The sequence below is a fragment of the Bubalus kerabau genome, chromosome 9 (assembly GCF_029407905.1).
Source record: "Bubalus kerabau isolate K-KA32 ecotype Philippines breed swamp buffalo chromosome 9, PCC_UOA_SB_1v2, whole genome shotgun sequence".
Lineage (NCBI taxonomy): Eukaryota > Metazoa > Chordata > Mammalia > Artiodactyla > Bovidae > Bubalus > Bubalus kerabau.
The window spans coordinates 30929750-30955862 of record NC_073632.1 but is presented as its reverse complement, the minus strand read 5'-3'; the positions used below and the strand labels follow the sequence as shown (position 1 = coordinate 30955862).

Sequence of the window (26113 nt, the reverse complement as noted above, 5' to 3'; positions counted from 1 at the left end):
CAAACAAGACTCACTAGGGAAATTGTTCTGTATCAGGCAGTTGCTTGAACGTCTCAGAGGCATGATTCGTGGGGAGTTCCTCACATCTGTGGCCAGAAAATACAAAAAGAAATGGTCATTCCTGTCATTTCAGCATTAGGGCTCTGGTTTTGGAACCCAGAGGGAGTAGTCTTTTCTTTTGGCAGAGAGCTTCATGATTTGGAGCTTTACAAAGTTCTGGTTTCTTCATAGCTGGCTTTTTTCTTTTTTGGCCCAACTGTGGGGCATGTGGTATCTTAGCTCCCCAACCAGGGATTGAACCCACACCCTCTGCAGTGGAATCGTGAAGTCTTAACCACTGGACCACCAGGAAAGTCAGTAACTGACATTTTAATGAGGGGTCCACGAACATCATTCCCCAGAGCCTTGAGTTTATATAAAAAGTCTCCTCTGAGGGATTTATTTACTATGATTATGATAACCTTAGTGACGTGAGGTTTATTATATTATGCTCATTTGGAAATCTCAGATTACCTTTAAGTATAAAATGTAATGATAATTATCATAATATGGAAAAGGTATACTTTAAGAATTCAGTGTGTATTTTTATTAAAAACTGAAGAGATCAAGAAACAACAGGTTTCTCTAAAAAGGATTCCCTAGCAACCGAGATGTCCTTCTTAAGTGAATAAACTTTGGTTCATCCAGACAAAGGAGTATTATTCAACGGTAAAAAAAAAAAAAAAAAGCTATCAAGCCCTGAAAAGACATGGAGGAAATGTGAATGCATATTTCTAAGGGAAATAAGTCAAACTGAAAGGGCTGTGTCTATCACTATGGGTCCAACTATAGGATATTGTGCAGAAAAAAAAAAAAAAAACCGAAAACACAAAAACTATGGTGACAGTTAAAAGATCAGTGGTTTCAAGGGGGTGGGGAGAAATGAATGCTGAAGGATAAACAGATGGAGCACAGAGGATGTTTTAGGGCTCAAAATACTCTACATACTATAAGCACGGAAACGTGTTCTTACACATTTGTCCAAACCTGCAGAATATACAGCACTAGGAATGAATCCTAATGTAATCCTTGCAGAATTGCTTTAAATAATACTCAAAAAAGTACTGAGGTTTTTCCTGGCATACATGTAAATTTTCCGTCAGTTGTTTATTGCATAAAACTAAGTGATGGCCCAACTGGCCAATAATTTTTTCATCCTTTAGAACTCTGTTTATAGGTTTGCTTTCGTAGTCTTTGCCTTTGATGGCAAGGTAATTGTCCTTGTTTTTGTCTAGATTGGAGATGGTTTGAGTCTCGGTGTTGTACAAACTGCATATGCCAATGGAAGTTCAACACGGTACCTGGAAGAAGTGATGAAGGTATTGAACACTTTCCAATTTTTGGTAGCTTCTTCATCATTACCTAAAGTGAGGTATTTCTGTGAGGAAAATAATGCCCTCATAAAAATTAATAGATTGAAATGCATGGAACTGAGCTGTTGTTTACCTAAGGGTAGAAAGTGAAAGTGTTAGTCGCTCAGTCGTGTCTGACTCTCTGCAACTCCGTGGGCAGTAGCCTGCCAGGCTCCTCTGTCCATAGGATTCTTCATGCAAGAACACTGGAGTGAGTTGCCATTCCCTTCTGCAGGGCATCTTCCTGATCCAGGGATTGAACCCAGGTCTCCTGCATTGCAGGCAGATTCTTTACTGTCTGAACCACTAGAGAAACTGAACTTAAAGGTAACTAGAAATCAAACAAAATTAAAGAAAAAATTAAATTGTCCCTAATGCAGAAAGCGAAAGAGACTTTCCTTCCTCCCTTTTCCTAGAGTGTTTCTTTTAGCAAACTTAAGTTTTCTCTGTCGTTTTGTAATGTCAGTCTTTTGAAAGGCAAAATAGGCCAGTTTTAGTTAAGGTTTTTCTATAAGGGCCTAGAGAACCTCTTTGAAACATAAACATCAAGGAAGGTAGCATCCCAACACTTAGCCTCCTGAGAGTTTGACCACCTTACCACTTAGAGCTGGGCACCCATCTGTTTGACAGAGAGATGTGAGAAATTGTATCATTCCTTTGGAGAAGGGCAATTAGCCAAGCCCAGTGGCCACAGCTTTCGGACAGACCCTCATAGCTCAGATGGTAAAAGAATCTGCCTGCAATGCAGCAAACCCAGGTTCGATTCCTGGGACGGAAAGATCCCCTGGAGAAGGAAATGGCAACCCATTCTGGTATTCTTGCCCAGAAAATTCCATGGACAGAGGAACCTGGTGGGCTACAGTCCATGGGATCTCAAAGAGCTGGACACAACTGAGTGACTAATATGCACACACACGCATGACAAAACCTACTGCAGAGTCTTCCTGAGAAGGTGACCTGTTCGGTAGATAGACTGCCATGGGGTTTTGTAGGGGGAGAGACTGGGCTCAACTCCTGATACAACAAGGAAAAGTGGAGATTTTATAGCCAAGGAATAGGATATGGGGGCAGGGAGCGGGTTGGTGAATGGAAAATTGCCAAGAGGAACCTCAGGGAGGGTTCTGGCTAAACCAACCTAACAGGACTTCTGTTGACGGCAGGCCTGGGTGGTCAGATGGTACGGGGTAGGGACTTTGGGCTGATATGGAGGGTAGGGGATTCCAGCTAAAGTGATTGAGCGAAAGATTCTTTGTAAAACTGGGTCTTTGGAGACATGGCCAAGGACAGGACCTGTTCAGGCTCAAAAGAGCCTGACTCTCATGTGGTTGAGGAGACCTCTTGGTCATGAGTTATCTTGAGGTGAGTAAAAGGGTGGGATTGCTTTCTGTCTTTGCAGTCTCTTTCCAGGGGTCCCCGACCTTCAGGATCTAGTGCCGCGATCTGAGATGGAGCGGCTGTGATGTCAGGAATAGAATGTGCACAATAAGTGTAATGCACTTGAACCATCCCGAAACCATTTCCCGCCCCCAGGTCTGTGGAGAAATCGTCTTCCACAAAACTGGCCCCTGGTACCGGAAAGGTTGGGGGCCGCTGTCTTAGAGATCGCCTGTGATGTGCATCACAGTCTGGCTTATTGGTTATTCAGTAACAGAACTTGTCTTACTCTTCTGTGGAGATGTTTTGTGGGTTGGTAGGAGATTTTGTTTCTAATCATTTCCCCAGCATCCACCAGGTGACTCTCCCTTGTACATCCCACCTGCTTTAAGAATCAGAGGCTGCAGGACCCAAATTGGGTCTGCAGAAAGTAATTCTTTCTCTCCCTGGCTAGTGTGATATTTTCCAACGTGAGTGTTATTCCTTGTCAAATTCCTGCATTTCACTAGTCTTTGTGGCCATCCCATTCTTTTTAAAGCAGGAATGGCAGAGTCAGGTTCCTTTCGGATCTGGATAGAAGTGGATGAGTCCAGCCGCGGGGCACACACTTGGAGGGTGTGGCCAGGCCAGCTGCGGTCACCTTTGGTCAGAGTCTTCAGGAGAAGCTGAAAATCGGAATTTTTGTGTGAATTTCTTACCTCTGAAGTCTTGGCAGCTGATTCAGCATTTAAAAGAAATGGTTAGGCCACATGAAACATGTCTGGAGGTGACTAGCTGGTGCCCTGACTTAAATATATGGTTATGGTAAATATATGCCTTAAATATATGGTTACAGTAAACCCACTCAAGGGACTCCATCTGGGGCCCACTTGCCTGCCTTTCACAGAGATTCTTGGTGTTTGGGTTATTCTGTATTTTCTTAATTTGTGTCTCAAAAATGGCTTTTATAGTAAGATGCCCTGTTGAGGAAACTGAACATTGATAACTTCCTTCTCAACACATTCTCTTGTAGATTCAATATTTTCAGCCCCAGCCATTCCTGAGGTCTCCTAAACCCAGTCAAATGCCAGGCCCGTCTGAGCTTGCTCTTTTGCAGTTTTGCTGCTGTCTTTCCTTAACCATTCTCTTGCAGATCCATCCGAGACTTGCTGCCCACTGTTAGTACTCCAGTCACTGATTTCTTACTAGGAGTAGCCATAGAAACCACCTAACCTAAGCCAGAGCTTAGCAAACAGTGGCCTCTGGGCCACATGGAACCTGCCAGCTGTTTCTAGTTTCATGGGAATACAGCCATGCTTTTGTTTTCATATGGCCCTGTGACTGCTTTCTCACTACAGAGACAGAATCAGGCAGTAGTGATGGAGACCACGTGGCTTACAAAGCCTGAAATATTAGTTATCTCTTTATAGTAAAAGCTGGAAGACCCTGATTTTAAGCCATTCTCCACACTGTAGCTAAACAGCTTTCTGAAACGATCAGATCAGGTCACTCCCCCAGTTGGAATCTTTCATTATAAGCAGCCCCTCAGCTCTCTCACGCTGCTTTACCCTGGCATGTGTACTTCTGCTATGCAGTCACTCCCCGACAGGGACACTTAGGCTTTGTATTTTCATTGCTTAATCTCACTAGACTAAGTTCCAGGAGCTTTGTTCCCTAGTATAGTAGGTGGTGGTGGTTCAGTTGCTAAGCCATGTCCGACTCTCTGCCACCCTGTGGACTGTAGCTCACCAGGCTTCCCTGTCCTTCACCATCTCCCAGAGTTTGCTTAAATTCATGTCCATTGACGTGGTGATACCATCCAACTATTTCATCCTCTGTCACCCCCTTCTCCTCCTGCCCTCAATCTTTCCCAGCATCAGGGTCTTTTCCAGTGAGCCAACTCTTCTCATCAAGGGGCCAAAGTATTGGACCTTCAGTTTCCGCATCAGTCCCTTCAATGAATATTCAGAGTTGATTTCCTTTAAGATTGACTGGTTTGATCTCCTTGCTGTCCACGGGACTCTCAAGAGTCTTCTCTAGCACCATAGTTCGAAAGCCTCAGTTCTTTGGTGTTCAGCCTTCTTTATGGTCCAACTCTCACATCTGTATGTAACTACTGGAAGAACCATAGCTTTGACTACACAGACTTTTTCTCAGCAAAGTGATGTCTCTGCTTTGGAATATGCTGTCTAGGTTTTTCATAGCTTTTCTTCTAAGGAGAGAATATCTATTAATTTCATGGCTGCAGTCACCCTCTGCAGTGATTTTGGAGCCCAAGAAAAGAAAATCTGTCATTGTTTCCATTTTTCCCCCATCTGTTTGTCATGGAGTGATGAAATTGCATGCCATGGTCTTTTTTTTCCCCAAACTTTTTATTGAAGGATAATTGCTTTACAGATTTTTGCTGTTTTCTGTCAAACCTCCACCCTGAATCAGCCACAGGTATACATATATCCCCTCCTTTTGAACCTCCCTCCCATCTCTCTCCCCATCCCACCCTGCTAGGTTGATACAGAGCCCCTGTTTGAGTTTCCTGAGCCATACAGCAAATTCTCGTTGGCTATCTACTTTACATATGGTAATGTAAGTTTCCATGTTACTCTTTCCATACGTCTCACCCTCTCCTCCCCTCTCCCCGTGCCCGTAAGTCTATTCTCTATGTCTGTTTCTCCACTGCTGTCCTGTAAGCAAATTCTTCAGGACCATTTTTCTAGATTCCATATGTATGCATTAGAATACAATATTTATCTTTCTCTTTCTGACTGACTTCACTTTGTATAATAGGTTCTAGGTTCATCCACCTCATTAGAAGTGACTCAAAGGTGTTCCTTTTTATGGCTGGATAATATTCCATTGTGTGTATGTACCACGACTTCTTTATCCATTCATCTGTTGATGGACATCTAGGTTGCTTCCATGTCCTAACTATTGTAAACAGTGCTGCAATGAATAATGGGATACATGTGTCCTTTTCAATTTTGGTTTCCTCAGGGTATAGGCAGAGGTTTATAACAACAATAAAAAATGTGAGGGGAAAAAAAAAAAAGCTCAAAAGCTTAATTAGATTTCATCGTGCCAATAAAATGGACAACAGAGGTGGGGGGTGGCGGGGAAGGAAAGACAAAATCCAAAAGAAACTACAGAACAAGTCAAAGCATAAGAATACTAAATGTTTTTCTTGAGTCACTGCTGTCCTTTCCTTTGCTGGGAGTCACAGCCCACCCCACCTCCCTAGGATGCCCTCCAACACGATGCTGACCTCTGGAGCTTCTGTGGGGCAGCTCAGATTCTCATCTGGTCCTACTCCTCTGTGTTCTTGCCTCCAGTGTCCACAGCTATCAGAACTAGTGCTTTTTCTTATGTGGGAGCTCTCAATGTCCTTTTATATATTCCATGGACACGGAGTCTACCTAGTTGATCGTTTGGATTTAATCAGCAGCTTGTACAGCTGGTGGGAAGGTTTAGGGTCTTCTTCCTTAGACACACTGCCCCTGGGTTTCAATTGTGGTTTTATTTCCACCTCTGCATGTTTGGGTCGTCCACTGGGATTTGCTTCTGAGGCTGCCCTGGAGGACTTGGGTTTGCCCCATGAGGGCCAGGTGTGTGTGGAGGTGGTACAGCTGCTTGGGTCACAGGGGTTCTGGCAACACCAGGTACTCAGGAGAGTTGGCAGCTAGGGTAGCAGGAAATACAGTGCTCTAGAAGGGTATGGCAACCAGTATTGACCAATATGCTCCAATATTGCCTGGAGAACCCCCCTCCCTGACAGAGAAGCTTGGCATACCACAGTCTACAGGGTCGCAAAGGATTGGGCACAACTGAAGCAACCCTGCGCCCATAGACACAAAAGATTTATTTTGCCTGTGGCACTGTCCCAGTGTGAGTTGAGTGTGAAGGTGGTGCAACTGCTTGGCTGGCAGGGACCCTGGTGGTGCAAAATGTGCAGGGACATGGACTGCCTCCACTGCAGGAGTTACGGCCCTCTCAGTCTTTTTTCGAGCCTCTTGTAGCTGGCGATCAGAAGGCCTCTTTGGCCAGTCTTTCTCCGTAGCTCTGCCCGTTCAGGCACTTAGTGGGCTCTCTTGCCTGGGGTCCTTCTCTGTTGTTGGGCAAGTCAGGCACATAGAGGGGGGGGCCCCCCTGGCTGGGGTCCTACTCTGTAGTTCAGTGCATCAGGCATTTGACGGGCCAGCCTCTCTCTTGTTCAGCTGCTGATGCTGACACGTAGGGGGAGAGAGGCCACGGTGACGGCTCCACCCCTACACGTGACTCAGCAGTATTGCCTTGCTTCCATGGCTGCCTGGCTTTCCTCCACTGGCATTTCCCACCACAGTCTCCTCCCTCACATCCCCTCGATCCATCTCTCTGCAGTCCACAGCAGCGCTTGCCCTGAGATTGCTCCACAATCCCTAACTCCAGCTGCCAGCCATTGCGCCTTCCAGGGGACCTGGGTCCCTGTCCGGGGTATGTATGGCTTTGGCAAGGACTGTCTCATTCTCATTCCATTTAGGCTGTGACACATCAGCTCTTTCACTCTCAGCCTTAAATGTTTCTCCTCTGACTCAGACAGTTGCCCCACTGTGAGGATCAGACCCCTGTTTCAGTTCCCCCATCTGCCAAGAGCAGGTCCAGTCTTACTAACACTCCTGTTTTTCCCCCTAGTTCCTTCGTCCTACTGAGTTTTGCGTGGTTCTGTATATTCTTTTCCAGTGGTCAGGTACTCCTGTCTGCTCTCATCTGGTGTTCTGCATGCACTTCTGTGTCTGAAGGTGTATTCCTGATGTATCCGTGGAGAGATGTACTCTACGTCCACTTACTCCTCTGCCATCTTGTTCTCTCCCATGATCTTTTTTGAATGTTGAGTTTTAAGCCAGCTTTTTCACTCTCCTCTTTCACCCTCATCAAGAGGCTCTTTAGTTTCTCTCTGCTTTCTGCCATTAGAATGGTATCATCTGTGTATCTGAGGTTGTTGATACTTCTCCCTGCAGTCTTGATTCCAGCTTGTGATTCTTCCAGCCCAGCATTTCGCTGGATACATACTCTGCATATAAATTATATAAGCAGGGGGACAATATACAGCCTTGACGTACTCCTAATTTTGAACCAGTCTGTTGTTCCACATCTGGTTCAGTTTTTTCTTGACCTGCATACAGGTTTCTCAGGAGGCAGGTAACATGGTCTGATATTCCCATCTTTTTAAGAATTTTCTGCAGTTTATTGTGATCTACACAGAATTTTCCAAATTTGCTGGTATATTGAGTGCAGCACCTTAACAGTATCATCTTTTAGGATTTTAAATGGTTCAGCTGGAATTCCATTACCTCCACTAGCTCTGTTCCTATATTTCCTAAGGTCGACTTGACTTCACACTCCAGGATGTCTGGGGTCAAGGTGAGTGACCACACCATCGAGGTTGGAAGTGCACAGTGAATATCTGCTGATTAACTGCTGTTGTTTTATAAATATGTGTGTTTCAGGTACCTGTCTACTGTACTAAAACTGGTGTTAAACATTTGCACCACAAAGCTCAAGAGTTTGACATTGGTGTTTATTTTGAAGCAAATGGGCACGGCACAGTAAGTTCTCATAAATAATGACTTGCCTTTAGCGTGCACTTTTTTTTTTTAAAAGATGGAATTCTGTACCTAGTTAGTAATAGGTAATATTCCACTTTGTTGAAATGATTGGGATGGTGATAGAAATGATTTAGCTGATATTTTATGTTCTGTGAAACCGTGGCTCTCTTTTAGATTGTAATGATCTTCCTTTGAATGTGAAGAGATAATACTAATTTGTTCCTATAGTATATATTTCTTTGAAAATAAGTGGGTCTTAATTCCCCTGCAACTGGCAATTTATACATCATTTAAAATTTTTCTTCAAAAGTGTTAGGTTGAGGACTAACTTATAAGCAATTAGAAATGAGTTTAATTTGCAATAGGCATATAAAATTTTTTATGACTCTTAGCAGAGGGAGAATCAAAGTTTGAGATATAATTTGCATATCCTGATACTCACCATTTTAACATATATTAATAAGTCTGTAGTATGTTCATAAGGTTCAGAAATTTTCTTTCTTATGTTTTTTAATAACTAGCCTCATTTCATAAATGGATTTGAGATGGTTAACAGAAAATGTTATCTAGGTCAGATAATTCTCATTAATTCAAAATTAGTTTGAATAGGCCATGACTATAAGAGGAAAAATAGTAAGTTACTAGAAAATGTAATTGAGATATAACTTCAGTGATCTTATGCAGGGTTGGTAAATGCTTTTGAACTAGTAAATATTTTAGTTTTCACAGGCCATAAGGTTTGTTGCATCTGCTCAGATCTCTAGTGAAGAGTGTAAATGAAGGGGAGTGGCCATGGTTCCAGAAAACAAGTGACCAGTGCAGCTTAAGTTACCAACAAACTTTGTGTTTCATCGAGTGACCGAACGTGCTGTGCTGCTCCTTTTCGGTATTGGGCCTCTGAAGGCATTCAAGTCATGTGTGGGCAAGCAATTCAAAGTGGCGGGAATCCCGAGCAGCATGATGTGTATTATATTAAATGTCCATGGCACTGTTTGCCATAGTGTAATATGTATGACGAACCTCTTTTCTACTTTTACTTAGCTTATGTTGTTAAAAATTAAGAAAACTGTACTAATGGCAATGAATTATATTCTTCAAAGTAGAATGGATACAGGTCAGGCTTAAGGAAGCTGGTTGCCCAGAACTGGTTTAGCTGGCTGACAGCAGCATCATACACCCACCATGTGCATTCATTCACCTTTGCCAGGGTGATTATTTTCTTGGTAACCTTCACATTTTGGTAACCAATTTTATAATCCTATAATACATTCTGAGTTCTGATTTGATCTTAATTTCATATATTCTACAGCTGCCATTTTTATCCCCTTGGTTTCTTCAGATTCACTGAGAGTTTCAAAAGTAGTTTAGTTGGGATGATGGTACTTTAGGACTGGGGCATGGTTAGTGTTTGGTGATTTTTTTGGCATGCTTTTATTGTAGGTACTGTTTAGTAAAGCTGCTGAAACAAAGATAAAACAACTAGCAAAAGAATCAGAAGATGAGAAAAGGAAAGCTGCCAAGATGCTTGAAAATATAATTGACTTGTTTAACCAGGTGAGAACTGTGGGGGGATGGTGGACTCTTGGTTGTGCTGTGCTTAGTCGCTCGGTTGTCTCTGACTCTTTGTGACCTCGTGGACTGTAGCCCGTCAGGCTCCTGTCCATGGGGATTCTCCAGGCAAAGAGTACTGGAGTGGCTTGCCATGCCCTCCTCCAGGACTCTTGGTTAGTTACACAGTCAGAAGGTAGACAGGGTCATGTACTGCATCAGACACTGAAGTGGAGAAGGTGTGGCAGCTTCCTTGCAGCTGTGCAGATTTATACTGAAATGCAGTGGCAGAACATTCATGTGCTTCAGATTTTCAAGTAATGATTAGTTTACAGCTGAGGTCAACAGATTCAGCTATGAAGTATATCTGTGAGGCTAAATATATACACACACATATATATATGTTTTGAAACCAATCTTGTCAAGGGAATTCAGAAAAAATAATCTCTGATGAAGCACATCTGTGGGTCAGATGATTGGGACTGGAGTGGAGACTATGGCAGTGGAAGAGCAAAGCGTAGGTCAGTGGAAAGCGATAGAACTTATATTTGAGAGTCTTGCACATATTGGGCAGTTCATATACCTCAGTGTGTAATCCTTGCATAACAGGAAGCGTCGTCGGCATAACTCCTGTTTTATAAATGAAGAAACAGACTTAAAGAGTTACTCAGTGGCAGGGTATGGCAGAGTATCCAACTTTAGGTGTGTTTTACCACCAGAAGCTCCACTTTACCATGCATGAGGCCTTCCACCATCATGGCATAATATCTCAGAAGGGATCTAGTAATAAATAAAATGTTGATTCAGAGTGTTAATGCTGGAACCTTCAGAGTTATCCAGCCTAACCTCACTTTACCTGTGAGCAAGGAGATTAAAGGCAGGCTGGTCTTAGTATTCTCCATAGTCCTTTTACTGTTGCCTCCCATACAGGTCTGTCCCTCAGCGTAGTTCATTTACCCACCCCAGTCAGTCATGCAGCATGGGGGGACGAGGCAGCCAGGACATGATTTTCTGACAGAAGACATTCGTATCAACGCCGTGCTTGTGTTCTCGCATTTTGCAGACAATTGGTGATGCTATTTCTGACATGCTGGTGATTGAGGCCATCTTGGCTCTGAAGGGCCTGACCGTGCAGCAGTGGGATGCTCTCTATACAGACCTTCCAAACAGACAGCTCAAAGTTAAGGTGTGAGCCGGGTCACTCCCTTTCTAAAACTTAACTAAAATAAGTTCATTCTACACATATGTATTGTATAGAAAAGATTGCATTTTCTCACATCTTTAAAAACTACAGAATCTCTCTTAACCATTCTTCTGGTATTTAGAAGTATTTGGTTTCCAACTTTATAATAAATATGCATCACTTTAAAAGATTTTATTATTTAAATTTTAAAGATGTGAGGAGAGAACAAAATAATGAACCCCCTTTACACTAGCTTCAACTAGTATCTTCCACATCCCCAGTATTATTTTGAAGCAAGCCCTGGATAGCTTGTTGGTTCAAGTGTAGATGTCTCCTTCCTCTGCATTATTCTTGGTTCACATAGTACTTCCGGAGGCTAGATGCTGAGAAGTAGAATCTGGGCTGCAAGGGACAGAATTTTTAAAGGCATTTTAGATAAACTGCTGATTGTTTTCTATATGGATATATGGATATATACCAGATTACACATTTACCAACAGACATTTTTGAGAGACAGATACTGAATCCAGAGTTCACAGAAATGATTGCTGATTGTTCAGTTTTTTTTTTTTTAAAGGAGATTTTTATGATCCCCTTTTTAAAAAATACCTAAGATTATTTGATCAATGACTAAGCCATACAGTACTGGCCATTATTTCAGTAGTGACTATAAGACAGTCTGTGGCGATCTATCTCAGTACTGTACTTGGTGGTACAATCAGCTGAAATGTAGGTCTGTTCCTGTTGACATGAAATAGCCATTATCTTTTAGTGGGAATTACGTTGAATGGGTTAAGCTTCTGAAAGGAAGTATGATATAGAAAAACACATAAAATGCTTGTGCCTAGGTTGCAGACAGGCAAGTCATTAGCACCACAGATGCTGAAAGACAAGTAGTTAAACCTCCGGGACTCCAGGAGGCCATCAATGACCTGGTGAAGAAGTACAGGCTTTCTCGCGCTTTTGTCCGGCCCTCTGGTACAGAAGACATAGTCCGAGTCTACGCAGAAGCAGACTCGCAGGTAAGCTGAGACAGGAAGGAGGAATGTGCAGTGAGAATCTAAAGAGGTGGAGGAGGGTAGCAGGAAAGAAAACTATTTTAATGGTATTGGAACCTCTGATGTTCAACATTTATGGAGCCTTTTTTCTTCAGTAGTAGTTACATAGTTGACTAAAACTCCCCCAGATATTCTTCTTGTAATGTATTCTATATTTCCTAAAAGGGTCGTATTTCTAACTGCTCTAAGAATACTACTTAGTGTACCAGTACATACTTAGTTTGACACACAGTAATTAAGCTTATGCATCCTAAAGTGGAATATACTTTTTTCCTTCATTTAAAAACATCCTATTGCTTCATGAAAATGACTTACTTTGAAGTTCATTTCTAAACTCACTGATACTGCACCCATGCTGCCTGAAATTTGTCCTTGTGTCTAGGCTTTCAATTTGGTTTTCAAAAATTTTTCCTTTAAATGACAGCCTTGCTGTGTGCGTCTCAAGTCTCTGACCCTATCAAGAAAAAAGTGTTTTTTCAGCTGAGGCAAAGTTACAGGGGGGTGACCAGAACCTCAATAAAAGATCTTTTCAATTTATATAGTAGCTGATAGCTTTTTTGCAGAAATTCAGGCCATTACAGAATGTAGTAAATAAATATCCCTGGTGCATGAGGAAAGGATAACTGGGGCCTCAACTGTTACTTCCTCTTTTGGTCAATTGTGGCTTTCTTGCCATTAACAACTTACTGCCTAAAGAGTCAGTAACTCTTCACACTATTACTGACTGGAGACGTATTGTTACATCTTTTCTTATTGAATTTATTCAGAGTTTTAACATGATAATCAAATCAGATTATAAAATAAAGTTAGCTAGGAACTTACCTGATTTAGAAGAATGTGACTTGTTTTCCACTTACCTATCGTAATTTGTTACTGAAAGATGAAAAAAAGTTCTCATTTGAATTATTTGTTAGTGAAACAAAATTGGAAAGCTTCCTCCCCAGGAGTTGCAAGTAACCTGGTAGCTGCTGTGTCTTTTTCATCTAATATCCTTTTATGTCACTTGCAGGAAAACACAGACAGCCTTGCATATGAAGTGAGCTTGGCAGTATTTGAGCTGGCTGGAGGAATTGGAGAAAGACCTCAACGAGGTTTCTGAGGACAATTTTTATATTCTTTAGAAAGCAGAACTTTTTAAAAAAACTTTTTAAAAAAGTTCCTACAGAATAATATCACTGCCACTGCTGTGACAGGTTCATAGCAATGTTTACGGTGTACCTTACTGGGTTGTTTCTAGGTCTGATTGTTTTCTTAAACACTACCAGAATCATTCTTTAGAAATAGATAAGCCTTATATTTGTTAAGTTTCATTTTTTAAAATGAAACTAAATTCACCTGTAATATTAATCACACTAATGTAAAGTACTGGAGCTCAAGTATATGATTCAGTCATTAACTTTATAACATATGCAAGGAAAAATTCATGAAGGCTGCTAGAAAATTAAAGCTTATTTATTACCAACTCCTGTGATGTCTTTTCCTCGATGTTACCTCCCCGCGATGTCATTTTGCAGTCCTGGTAGTCACCACTGGTGATACAGCTGAGCAGAGTGGAGAAGACTTAATACAAATGCAACCAGTGTTTTTCATAGCAGAGTCTTCAAAGCAGTTCTTATATACTTACCTCTTGAGTTAACATCAGTGGGAACTCAGAGGGGTGACTGGGGAGGCTGTGGCCCTCTACTCTGTACTGAGGTGGAGATGCCTGAGCTACATTGACTTACAAGGATGCATGGGCCAAGCCTCAGTTTTCTTTACTCCTCTTAGTGAAGGTAAGTGGGAGAAACTGGCTGTAAGACATTACCAAGCCTCTGACAGAGAAGGGACACCATTTTTATACTAGAATGTGGTTAATAAGTCAAAGCAAAAGAGTCTCCAACCCATCTAAATTAAACAAAGCCTGAAACGAATAGAAAAAATGTGCAGTGTGTATTTGGCAGATTTAAGACAACTCAGGACAATAAAACAATGGACTATAGTGGACTATTTACGTATATATAGATCTCTCTTAGGCACCATAATCAACATGAGCCCACAGTTATTTAAACTTGATTCAGGCCACAGTCAGACATTTGTTCTTATTTACAAATATTTAAATTAAATACAACCTGAAACATGTTTTGTTACATACAAAAAAAAAAAAAACTATACAACTGAGGAGCAAATGTTTTAAATAATTACATTTAAACTAAATGGAACCACTTGTGGTGCTCAAGTTTTTACCACCCCTTCCAGAAAATCTTTTTCTACCATCTCTTCTATTTTTTGCCTAGCTTTGCTGGAAAATGGTTTGTGGTTTTCCAGCTTCATGTCCTTGTTGGGGAAGGCGGTGGAGTAGAGGACGGGGCTCCCTGAGTGTCCTGCGCACCGGCTGGTGACTTTGCTGTTGAAGACTTGGCTGAGCACGTTGAAGAACGGCAGGAGCTGCTCCAGGCTGCGCACGGTGCAGGCGGTGAGCAGCAAGTGCCCCGGCTCCCAGCCCAGTGCTCTCCCTGAGTTGTCCTCCTCCGGATTTTTCTGCAGAAAACAGAGAGGCAGCTGTTAGCAACAGAAGGCCTCAGTCTGTGAGAAAACTTAAACAGAGTTAAGAAATGAATACAAATGATGACATTAAGTCTCCATTCCAGACTTGCTAAAACACCTGCTTCTGACTGAGGCCTTCTGGTGCCAATTATTAACTGTACACTATAGGAAGATCTTCCATCTAGAGTGCACAAGCAAGCTTAGTTATTAGCGGAATTGGTTTTGGATATGGACAAATACCAAAGTTCATCTTGTGCTTTGCATATACTCAAAAAGCTCCCAGATTTCTGGACTCCCACTAATGTACCCGAGGACTAGGTCATAAAATGACCACAGAAGAAGGGACAGAAGGTCTCATACGTGTCACTGTTAGTACATCAATCAATCACATTGTGGCAGAAGGCTTAAACCTGCCACGGGACAGTAGCAGAGCCCGGTGAGTAATTATACCACACAGGGAAGGGGAGGCATGCCAAGGGGAGACCTGCTGTGTGCCTCTAGCTTGCACACCGCATGGGGAGGGGGAGGCACGCCAAGGGGGGACCTGCTGTGTGCTCCTAGCTTGCACACTGCATGGGGAAGGGGAGCTGGGCCTGGAGGCAAAGTTACTCCAGGGCTGGTATCCTGCTCTGCCTGTCCTTACTGTGGGCAAGATACAACCTATAAAATGGGGCAGCAGAGAAGTCGAATGAGAATGTATGTGAAGACTGTCCACCAAGTACAAACAGTAATCTACAAACTTAGGCAGCTAATTTGAGAAGCCACCTAAATTATACAAATACAGTTGTAGACAGTCTATCTACAGAATGTTCTGAGAGATCTGAAGATGTCTGAACTGGGGCAGAATCATAGATAGGAAAACATACTGAGTAAAGATAATGAAAACAACAGGTAGAAAAAAAATATCAAGTGGGACTTAGGAAGCAGAATTATAGTCGGTCGTATTTGTTAACAAATGGGGTTTGCCTTCTAAGATGCTGCTGAGAAACTTTCATTGTTTACTTAGTATTTTAATATCACTAGTTTCCTAGTGGAGAAGCAGATGCAAAATCTAGCTTATTTTCTTGTGTGCTTAAAATCCTGTTTGAATCTATTTTCCCTTCTCAGAAGTCTCTAGGAACAAATAAAAGATCATTTTGTTCTTTATCTATGGCCAAATTAAAAAAAAAAAAAAGCAGCAGCTATCAGTTTATTTCTTAGTAGAAAATCACTTTCCTTTCCTCTCACCTAGTAACGCTGGCTTTAATGACAGTCCCGGGACTGGCAACTACACCACTTTTACTGCCCTAAGTCCAAGTGTGATTCAGTAGCCATTTAAGGGTCTGCAGAGATGAACTGAGTCTGAAGGGAAACAAGTGATATGCTTGAACCATCTACACAGCCGATTTCCAAATGTAAGGAACTATGGTATAACCTTTTGATTATATTCCTGTCAAGAAGAGGTACTTTTAATAGAAGGACTTTTTTACTAAAAAGCTCTTGACCAAGAAGAGTGCACTTGTTTTAGTGCTTAATCAGAACTAAATCACTGCCTCAGTAATAAATAAAATTTAAAAAGTCAAACATGTTTCCATGTGAACGACTTCTTTCACTTCGACAGTCTACACTGGAAAGACTTCCTTCCTGTTTTACCTCTCGTGTACTGCTGAAACCCAGACCTGGGTTTGTGTCTCAAGATTTGGTCCAGATGTGGCAACTTTTGCTGCCATATCACAAGCATCAAAAAGCCACCCTCACCTGATGACTGGCCATCTCCAATCCCTCCAAAATCACTGTCTTAAAGTCCTCCTCCTTGTCCTGTGGAAGGAAAGATTAGAACTCATAGCCTTTGCTCCAGTGAAAAGTGGACTTGGCCATGAAGACCTTGTTTTAAGGTGTTTTGGATGAGAAAATGCTTTCCAATAAAACATTTTTTTTTATTTTGTGGGAGGAGTTCTATAAAAACTCATTACTATGAGATGCAGGGATGACAATGTACCTATAACCACATAGCTTCTGGATTTGTTGTCATGATTATTTTTTCAGACCCTGCAATATCAAAATGAAAGTACCCAAATGTGCTCCTAAACTCTGGATTCAACTTTCACCTTCATCTCTGTTCTGTTACTCATTAGTCCCTAAAGAAACAACTTGATTTTAAGTCAAGTTCTGCATGTCCTTCAAACATAACCTCCTTTGAAATCACTGTCCCCCATTCCATCTCTGTAGTCTGTGGAATGTGGTTTAAAAGCTGCTGCCTGAATAGGGGACGCCAGAAGACTGGAAAATTTCTGAGCACTCAAAGCACGTATTACAAACTAGTACTCAAAATAACAACCCAGACTGTCCCCAAATTGTACAATTTCGTTTTGAAATTTTCTGAAGGCAAAGAAAAGACAAAACATTTGTAACAAAGGCCTACTGATGAGAGTAAGAAACTCACTATTTGTACATAAGATACGCTATATCTTACAAATGTTACCTGCTTATACTTAACAAAAATAAATTGAAAAGAATGCAATACCTTTGCCTTTTTCCGAAGAAGTTTTGCTAGTCGTACTACGTAAGGTTTAAATTCTCGTTGATGTATGCCCTGCCTTCTGACTTCCAAACCAGAATCATCTGAGACTTCTGGAATGAAGGCCCATCGGTACCTATGTATAGAAGAATGGTATCAGCATCAGTAGGATACACGCTGTGCCTCTAAGACAAGGCCACTTAAATACAGTAGACACATCACGACCTCACCACTTACACGGATTCATGTTCAGCTGTGCCGCCCGCAGCCCTGTCACCTTGAGCTTGTTTCTTAACCTGAGCTTTCGTCAGTAAGTAAAGACAGTCAACTACCCCACAGAGTTGAAGTGAGTAAATGAACATTTGTAATGAACACATGAAAACTGGAAAATACTCAACACCGTTTTTTTCATGAGCACAACCAAGTAACATGTTTCGTTACTAGGTAAAAATCTCTATCACATACTTGGCCAGATGTTTCCTACCTACTACATAGTAAGGTGGGCAAAGGACTGAAAGGATTTAAGAAAGATCTGAGTAGGACTTCTGAGTACACTTCCATTCTATTTTTGTGTTTAAAATTTCATCTTTAATAAGTAAAATTAGTATCTATGAAAACAATTCAAACAGTATAAAAGGTTGTACAAAAGAAAGGTAGTCTCCCCTCACCACAGGTTCCACCAATACTGCCAGTTTATATCCATCTGGAGTTTATGCATAAAAAAGCATGAATTCACACAAGCAACCCCCATCTCTTTCAATACATAAAAATGACTGCTGTTTATTTTAATTACATATCTTGGAGAAAGATCATATAAAATGCCATCCTTTTTATAAGCTACATAGTCCTCCAGTGTTGGAAGGTACTGACTTAACCAGTTTCAAACATTGTCCAATTTTTTGCTATTACAAATACTGCCATAATGGATACCCTTATGAATTGCTGAATTTTGTGCATGTCTCTGAGAGGGCAGTAGTTGGATAAATCATAGGATATAGCAGAATTATTGGCCTAAGGAAAATATGTATTCTGAATTTTGGTAAATATAAACCTCTTGGGAGAAAAATTAGACAATATCAATGCATACTTCCAACACTAGTAAGAATGTTTCTACTTAAGGGTAAAAGGAGATACATTTTTAGATCTTTACCATTCTGATAGTTACTAATAACTTTAATTTGAATTTCTCTTAATGAGTAAGCCTGAGCATCTTTTTAAACATTTGAAAAAATCATGAATAAAAAGATACTACTCTTTCAAAAATTATTAAATTCTCCATGTTCTTTTACCACCTTATAGATTTTAAGAAAAAAAAAAGACATAGTAGTTAAAAAACGTAGTTGATATTACATTTTTGATCCCTTTTCTATATCTTGACAAAAGGGTAAGCTTGTTATGGTTCTCACCATGGACGTTAAAAAGGAAAGGTGCATGAAGACTATAGTTTTACTACCTCTGTGAACATAAGCTTCCTAGTTAATTTTGGACAGTTTCCTACAGTTCTGCTTAGTATCCTTTTCTAAATTTCTTCAGGAGTAATATCATTTTAACAGACATCCAACCACTGAAATTCATTAAGAAGTGAATATATATGGTTTCAAATGGGGGGAAAAAAAGGAATGGGAATTGATGTAAAAAAAATTTCTAGTTCTTACCATTACATTTAATGAAAAGTAAGCTTGTGCAACAGCAGTTTTTAGAGAAAAAAGGTCCTGGTATCTTACTCTTTACCCTATTAATATTCCATTGCACCCTATTAATAGCCAATATTCTTGAATATATTGGGTAGAATAATACAACACAATTTATAAATGTATAATTTAATGTGGATAACTTCTCCAATTATCTTAGCCACATATTAATGAAACAATCTTATAGTCCTTGCATATTACTTTAACAAATATGAAAAAAAGTGAAAGTGATAGCTGTTCAGTTGTGTCCGACTCTTTGCAACCCCATGGGTTATAGCCCACCAGGCTCCTCTGTCCATGGAATTCTCCGGGCAAGGATACTGGAGTGGGTAGCCATTCCCTTTTCCAGGGGATCTTCCTGACCCAGGGATTGAACCTGGGTCTCCTGCATTGCAGGCAGTTTCTTTACTGGCTGAGCCACCAGGGAAGCTCAAATATGAAAAACCATAGTTAAATATTTTGAGCACTTATGAACAAGACATTTCATGAGAATTTAGTTATATTAATTTCTCCCTCTTCCCCTCTGTCACCTCTAGTTCAGTTCACTATCATCTGAAAGAAAAGGTGGTAAAGAAGCTGCCTGCCAATGCAGGAAACACGGGTTCAATCCCTGGGTTGGGAAGATCCCCTGGAGTAGGAAATGGCAACCCATTCCAGTATTCTCATCTAGAAAATCCCATGGACAGAGAAGCCTGGCCGGCTACAGTTCATGCGGTCATAAAAGAGTTGGATATGACTTAGCTACTACGCCGCCACCTCCACCACCTCCTGCACTGGGCCTGAAGCTGGTGAGTCAGGTGTCCCACTGCCTCACGCCGGCTGACTGAATGGTCTCTTGGTCTTAATAGATCATGACAACCATTTCCAATACCTCCCAATAACAGTGCTGCCCCACACTCCTGCCAAAAAGAACTACATTTTAATAAAAATTATAAATACTTTGACTTACACAAAAAGTTCTATCTTAGATGTCACTGACTAAAGCAAATGCATTTCCAAAATGTCTATTTAATATCCTTATTTTACTTACATCTGAAATTGAGGAAGATTTTCGGAGGGCAATGCCAGAGCCAAATCCAAAAATTTGCAAGCAGAGAGATAGAGGTTTAGCCACCGCTGGCTGTTGTATGAAGTAGAGAAGCCATTACCTCCTGTGTAGGTCGTCTCCAGGCCAGCCACGGAGGGGCCCGAGGTCCTGTCGGCAGGGGCGGTGCCGTCAGCAGCTGTACCTCTGACAAGTAATTCCCGGAAAATCTCAAAATGCCCGCTAGTGTTTTTCATAATCAGTCTGATAAATGTACCAGTAATTGCTAAGCAAGGTCATGACTAAAGTATACTGTTCTCAAATCGAAAATTCATTTCTGTTCTTTTAAATATTAAGAATATAAAAATAGCAGAGAATAACTGTACTCAAGAAGCATAAAAATATAAGCTGTGAAACTAACAGGCCTCCCTGCTACTCAGTGCCTGCTGCTGCTACTCCCGCTATCTCAGTGTGAAGACAGTGAGAGGGGAAATTCCTCTCATAATCCCCACGGTTATTAGTACAGGGGACACTTAGAAACCCAGCGCTGAAGAGTAGCAAACAAATTCAAGACACACAGTGTCAAAGGAACTTTTCAACTTATAAACTGATTTGTACAAAAATTACTACATAAAAATAAATTGTTTAGTCATATATTAATAAACTGCTTCACTAAAAAGAATAAAATTCTAGTACATTAAACTGAGATCCTTCTGGAAGATACGGACGTTTGAATACATTAGTTACAGGTTACCTGCCATAACAGGTTTTGCTGCATGTTTCAGGGAAAAGGGATGACCTACTAAAACCAACCTTCTTGACATGGCGATGCCGCTACATCACTGAGGTGACAGTTGTAGAAACAGCATTGCCTGAGACCGTATTTATGTCTAGAGGCCCACAGCCGCAAATCTGGATGCTGTAATTCAGTCTAAAAAACCTATACTATAGCCCAAAGCGATAAACTGGATAACAACAGACTAAATACACTAACTGTTCAGATGAAATAGCGTCTATTCCATCCTAGTTGTAAAGTAACACTCTGGATGATTTAGGATACTAAACACTGACAATACTAAAATGAATTACATATTACCGTGAAATATCTTCATCAGCAGTGAGTTCCTGCTCCATCAGTAAAAATACCTGTACCTGAAGACCACGGAATAAGTGTCAAATGTTTATCTAATCCTTCCTTCAAGTTATCTTTAGGCTATATTTTCATCAATCCAAACACAAATTTTAGGATACAACTTTAGGATCATGAAATTATACTTAGTTTCTAAAAATAAAACTGGATGTTTAGCACAGAGCCGTGCTACTCATCTGGCGGAGGTGGGATGAAAGCATGCTCTTATTTGGTGATTATGGAACAAAGTTATAGTTAGCATAAAAAGACAAATGTTACAGCCATTTGTTTGTGAGGAAGTATAGGGCTGGGTTTTCAGAGTTAAAAGATTGTTTTCTCCTTACTTACTCATCTCTTCCCCCCACCCCCACCCCTCAAGTCGTTCAGATGAGGGTGATGGTTTGGTCTGAGAGGAGAAAGGGCTGGTATCTGGGACTTAAGAAGGTTTATTGTTTGGGACTTTACAAAATCTTATCAGAGTGTCTCTGAAGCAGTTTATCTGGGTAACTGCTGCATTTCAGAGTGATGCATGCCTTCAGGCCACCTAAATCCAGCTAACCCACCTCTAATCACCCTGGAGGTTCCACTATAGGTGGAACCAGGCCTGGCAACCATGACACAGTTAAAAGTTCGTGTAGAAGAGAATGAACTAAACCAGATCAGATGAAGTAATGATTCACAAGGAGCTAAAAACCCTGAATATTGCATATTCCAAAGTTTATGGAGACATAATCTGACTTGTTTCACTATTTTCAGCTGTAAAAATTTTTGGTAACAGGTTTAACTAGAGTTCAATTCTCTTCCAAAATTAGTTTTTATCCAGTAAGCATGCTGATGCTTGTCACATTGTTTTATAATTCAGATTTACTACCTGAGTAAAATTAACTAAAATTAACTCACAAGTTCTGTGATCATGGTAGGCCAGAGCGAGGTAAGATGTTGTGGAGACATTCTCAAAAGTAACACTCTGAAAAACAGGAACACTTGAGAGTGAAGAGTTGGCACCTGGGGCAGACGAAGACTCTCAACCAATCTCTCTGAAAACAAACAAAAAAGCCCAATATATTTTCAATATCTAAATATTTAGAATCATTTCATATAAACATTTCTATATGATGCAGTATTTCCAAAACTATGATGAAGAATCAACTTTTTAAAAAATTTATAATCTGGTGCAGATACATTCATTAATTTGATTAATAATTTCATTAATTTGATTTTTTCTAGAAAAATCAAATTAAAGAAAGATATATAAAATTCAGTGCCATGTTCTCATTACTAGATTCAAGAGATTCTATCAAATTGCTGTAAAGGCTTAAAATGCTTACTCTACATTTCTGTACTTATCATGGATGGAATAACAGACTGATACTGGTCCATGGACCACACTTTGAGTAGCACCAATCTAGTCAATGTTAAAAACATCACAGGACAAGTAGCGTGTACGATGTACACTGGACATTAGGTATAAACAGTCAGAAAAGAAGGAGTCCTTTATCTTCAGAGAGAGGAATAATCTCTGTAAAGAGATGACAATCTCATTCTCAACCCAGTCCCCACACCGCCTGCTGAGGCTGGTGGCTGCCCGCACACTGACCTGTGTGCAGCAAACAGTTCTGCCCGGGCAAGTTCACTCCTGCTACAGGGCCGCTGGCGGCTCAGGGCAATGACGGCACCGATACCTCCAGGACGCAGGACCACCAAACCCAGGTGATGAAGGCGATCAGAAACCTTACACAACCCACTGCTCTGTCCCCAGATTCTAGCTAAAATTTCCTGGTTATGCGTCTATTTCAGTCTCCTCCTTTAAAATAACCTCTCATCCACAATAAAAAACAAAAAACAAAAAAACCCACTAATACGCCTGGCTGTAGCAAAACAGTCTTACACCTCATTCTCAAACATGACTTCCCAGGAAATTTGACCCAAATAATAAAATAGAGATCATGTTTAGGCAATCCTATGAACTCAGTTTGATTTCTTTTACATACGAGTGATAATTAATTTTTGTTGTTTCAATAGAATAAATTTCCAATTCTACAACATTCTCCATCCACCAACATTTGGTAAATATTTCACCCCAACTTATAACTTAGGGAAAGTATTTTCTAAGGAACAACAAAAACTCAACAGTTTGGAAAATAGAGAAAATAGTTTTCCACTGTTTACCTTGTATATCAGGAAGATATTTCTGATACTGGTCAATTTCACTGCTAAAAATAGCAAATGCTAATCTTTTCAGAAGCATGGCTCTCTGCTCTAGTTCCACATCGCGGTTTGCAAAGAGATTAAGTGAACTGCTTTGGGCCACAGCTACACGAGCTGAGGGGGACAAAAAAGCAAGAGAGGTTGTTACGGTCATCTAGTGATTTGAAAAGAGATGCTTGTGCTTTTCGTTTTTAAGAATGTCTAGAAACCCTATGACATCTGAGAGAGAGGTGTTTCAGGTGAAGGACTGGGGAGCTCTTCTCCAAGGCAGATGGGCTGGCACACAGAACCAGCATACACAAGTCAGAGACCAATTAGTAGGAAGTGCAATGTGGAGAGAGAAGAAAATTGAGGACTGACTGTAGGTTTCAGAAAGTGAAATCACTAACAATGCCATTTTATAAAGCCCTTTATTATTTTATGCCATCTGCCTAAATCCTTCTTATTGTTTTAGAAACTTCTGGCCTGGCCCAGCCTAGCCTACCGAGCTCTCCCTCCTCTTGTCTTGTACTCACCCCCGTTCCCTCTTTGTAGCCATTCTGTCTTTGCTCTTTCGTGAACTCAGTAAGTTTGCTCCTATCCTGAGGACTTTATAATTTTTGTCCTTTATTCCTAGAATACTTTGTTCCTAGGCATGCTCATGGCTGTCTTTTTTTTTAGTTTCACCTCAAGTATGAGCTCCTGAGCTGTTATTTAAAATCTATTGTAGCGCCCTATTTCCTTCACAACTTCTTACTTGCTCCCTGAAATAATTTTACTTATTGGATTAAGGTGAGCATAATGCCTGGAGCATTTTTGTATTTTAATAAATAACTGTTAAAAAGATGAATCTCAACCTTAAAACAAACCTGTGGAGATTAGAGAATACACTGTCCCTTTTCCAGAGGGGAAACTGCAGCCTGGTTAAGAAGGGACATAAAATTCTAGGGATTCATTCAACTTCGTTGCTATTTAAGATCATTAGTTGGATAATTTTCAAACTTTAAGAAAATCAAGAAAATTTTTTTCATCCCCAGATGAAATACTATCAAGGAACCCCAATTTATAAACAAACAAAATAGAGAAGGAGTGGGGTGGAAAGTGATTCTGACTTCTTGGCCCCTCTCTTTCTTCATTCAAAGGAGATAACACAGCCCCAGTATCTTCTTTTTCACCCTGGCTCACAGCTTGGGTCTCACTTCCCCTACCAAGGATGGAATCCAAACCCCTTGCAGTGGAAGCCTGGAGTCCTGCCCATGGGATGGATGGCCAGGGAATCCCCCAGAGCCCTAGGACTTAGAGTGACTTGTTTGATAGGTCTGTCCCTGTTGCCTGCTTTTCTTGGCCTTCCTGGCGGTCAGTCCTTCCTTCAGTGATTACTGAGTGCCAGGTTCCATGCCATGTGCTGGGGAAACAAGTTAGAGACAAATGTGACAAGGCCAAATAGTTTACTGATTATTTATCTACTATGCTGTCTTCTTCAAGTTTCAACTTCATATTCCTGTAGGGTACTACGTATCACTATAACCTGACAAAGAGCTAATTCAGTAGTTTCTGGACAAGAGCAAAGCAAATAAGAACGGCTCATGTACAGGAAAGACACTTAGGTTGTCATCCATAGTACTCACTCATTAAATCTCTAAACGTTGTCTTATCATGTGTCATCAGATTGTCCATAATTGCTCTCCAACTGAAAGAAACCAGGATCATGACATGTAATTAACATTTTGTTGTTAGTATTTAAAAAGCGTTCTACTTTGCAGATAGCAGTCGATTTCAACAGATTCTGTGAGATGCATTAGCATGTTGAATAGAAGCAGGAGGACTTACTGGTTAACACAAGAGGCATCCATTTGAAAGAAACTGGGATCCATAAAGAGGTCAAAGGCTTCTTTTTTCCAAGCTCTCCGTGTGTACTGATACCCACTGAGACTGCTCAGCAGCTGGACACAGGCTCGATAACTGGGTGCATTATGTGCACTGGGAGGAAGGAAAACCACATTAACCTCTATGTTATAACTATTCATCATATTAAGTTACTCATAAGTATTCATATTTACCTAAAGCAATGATGGGAAATAGAAAGCACTTGTGTAAGAGAAACATTTTTATCACTATAATTTAAGGTAAAAATAAAGTCATTTTGTGATAATTTCATTTTTGGAATAAAGGAACACAACTTATTTTTAACAGAATACGAGTTAACTAACACATCTAGTTAAATAATAGTAGTACCTATGATTTCGGAGGTAGGGCACAACATAATGCATAATATTTACAAGTAAAGGAATGACTCGTTCTTTTTCATCACTGTAGAAAACCATATCCAAAAGATGAGCCAAAACCTAAAAAAAACATAAATGAAATGGAATGTATAATCTGAGAGCTGAAACTGACAGCATCTAGAGGTGGTTTTCAGTTTGTAAGAACATCTAGAATACCTTAAAATTAGAAAAATCTAAAAGCAAATTCCTTAAATCCACTTTTACATGCAACTATTTGCATTTTTTTCCATTGTAACTAAAGAATATACATATGGGCAAATATTACTAGGAAGAAGAGAAAAAGAGAGGTTAAGAACCTTCCAATGTGATTAGGGAGTAAACACCAAATTTAAGATTGGAAACTCAGTACCTCTCTCCCTGACTGGGTTACCAGGGGATTTAGGAAAAATCCAACCTCATGAATTGGGATGCAACTCTGTCAATTAGCTATTTGCCTTAGTCATACTGTTCTAATCTTTGTAAGGTCCAGTAACCACATCTGTAAAGGGGAAACAAAAAGGAACTGCAGGTCTGTCTGAATAACAGGGTATAAAAAAAGAGCATGTCAGAGCATGTATATAAAAATGTTTGGTAAACTGTAAATATTTAATAGTGACCAGCATCGTTATATCACTTCTACCCTTCCCTACCAAACTGTGATACAAAAGCACTGTTCAATTTTAAACAGT

At 40.5% G+C, this 26113-nt stretch overlaps 2 protein-coding genes across 12 annotated transcripts in view; one reads left to right on the top strand and one right to left on the bottom strand.

The window, feature by feature from the left end:
* Positions 1-13571, top strand: part of PGM3 (phosphoglucomutase 3) — a 197816-nt gene extending 184245 nt beyond the window's left edge. For both annotated transcript variants that reach the window (XM_055534913.1, XM_055534914.1), the window contains 6 exons: positions 1275-1358; positions 8222-8320; positions 9761-9874; positions 10932-11054; positions 11900-12073; positions 13119-13571. In XM_055534913.1, the coding sequence (XP_055390888.1) occupies positions 1275-1358; positions 8222-8320; positions 9761-9874; positions 10932-11054; positions 11900-12073; positions 13119-13208 (684 nt within the window). In that variant the 3' untranslated portion in view covers positions 13209-13571. The remainder of the gene's footprint in view (positions 1-1274; positions 1359-8221; positions 8321-9760; positions 9875-10931; positions 11055-11899; positions 12074-13118) is intronic.
* Positions 13572-13899: 328 nt separating this feature from the next.
* DOP1A (DOP1 leucine zipper like protein A) overlaps positions 13900-26113 on the bottom strand; it is a 124471-nt gene continuing 112257 nt past the window's right edge. For 3 of the 10 annotated variants that reach the window (XM_055534901.1, XM_055534902.1, XM_055534907.1), the window contains 10 exons: positions 25396-25505; positions 24991-25140; positions 24789-24850; positions 23143-23295; positions 21874-22010; positions 20941-20996; positions 19851-20051; positions 17136-17265; positions 16370-16429; positions 13900-14626 (listed from right to left, as the gene is read on the bottom strand). In XM_055534901.1, the coding sequence (XP_055390876.1) occupies positions 14321-14626; positions 16370-16429; positions 17136-17265; positions 19851-20051; positions 20941-20996; positions 21874-22010; positions 23143-23295; positions 24789-24850; positions 24991-25140; positions 25396-25505 (1365 nt within the window). In that variant the 3' untranslated portion in view covers positions 13900-14320. Of the gene's footprint in view, positions 14627-16369; positions 16430-17135; positions 17266-19850; positions 20052-20940; positions 20997-21873; positions 22011-23142; positions 23296-24788; positions 24851-24990; positions 25141-25395; positions 25506-26113 lie in introns of those variants that run through there. The other 7 variants (XM_055534905.1, XM_055534906.1, XM_055534909.1 and 4 more) reach the window with 5 other exon arrangements.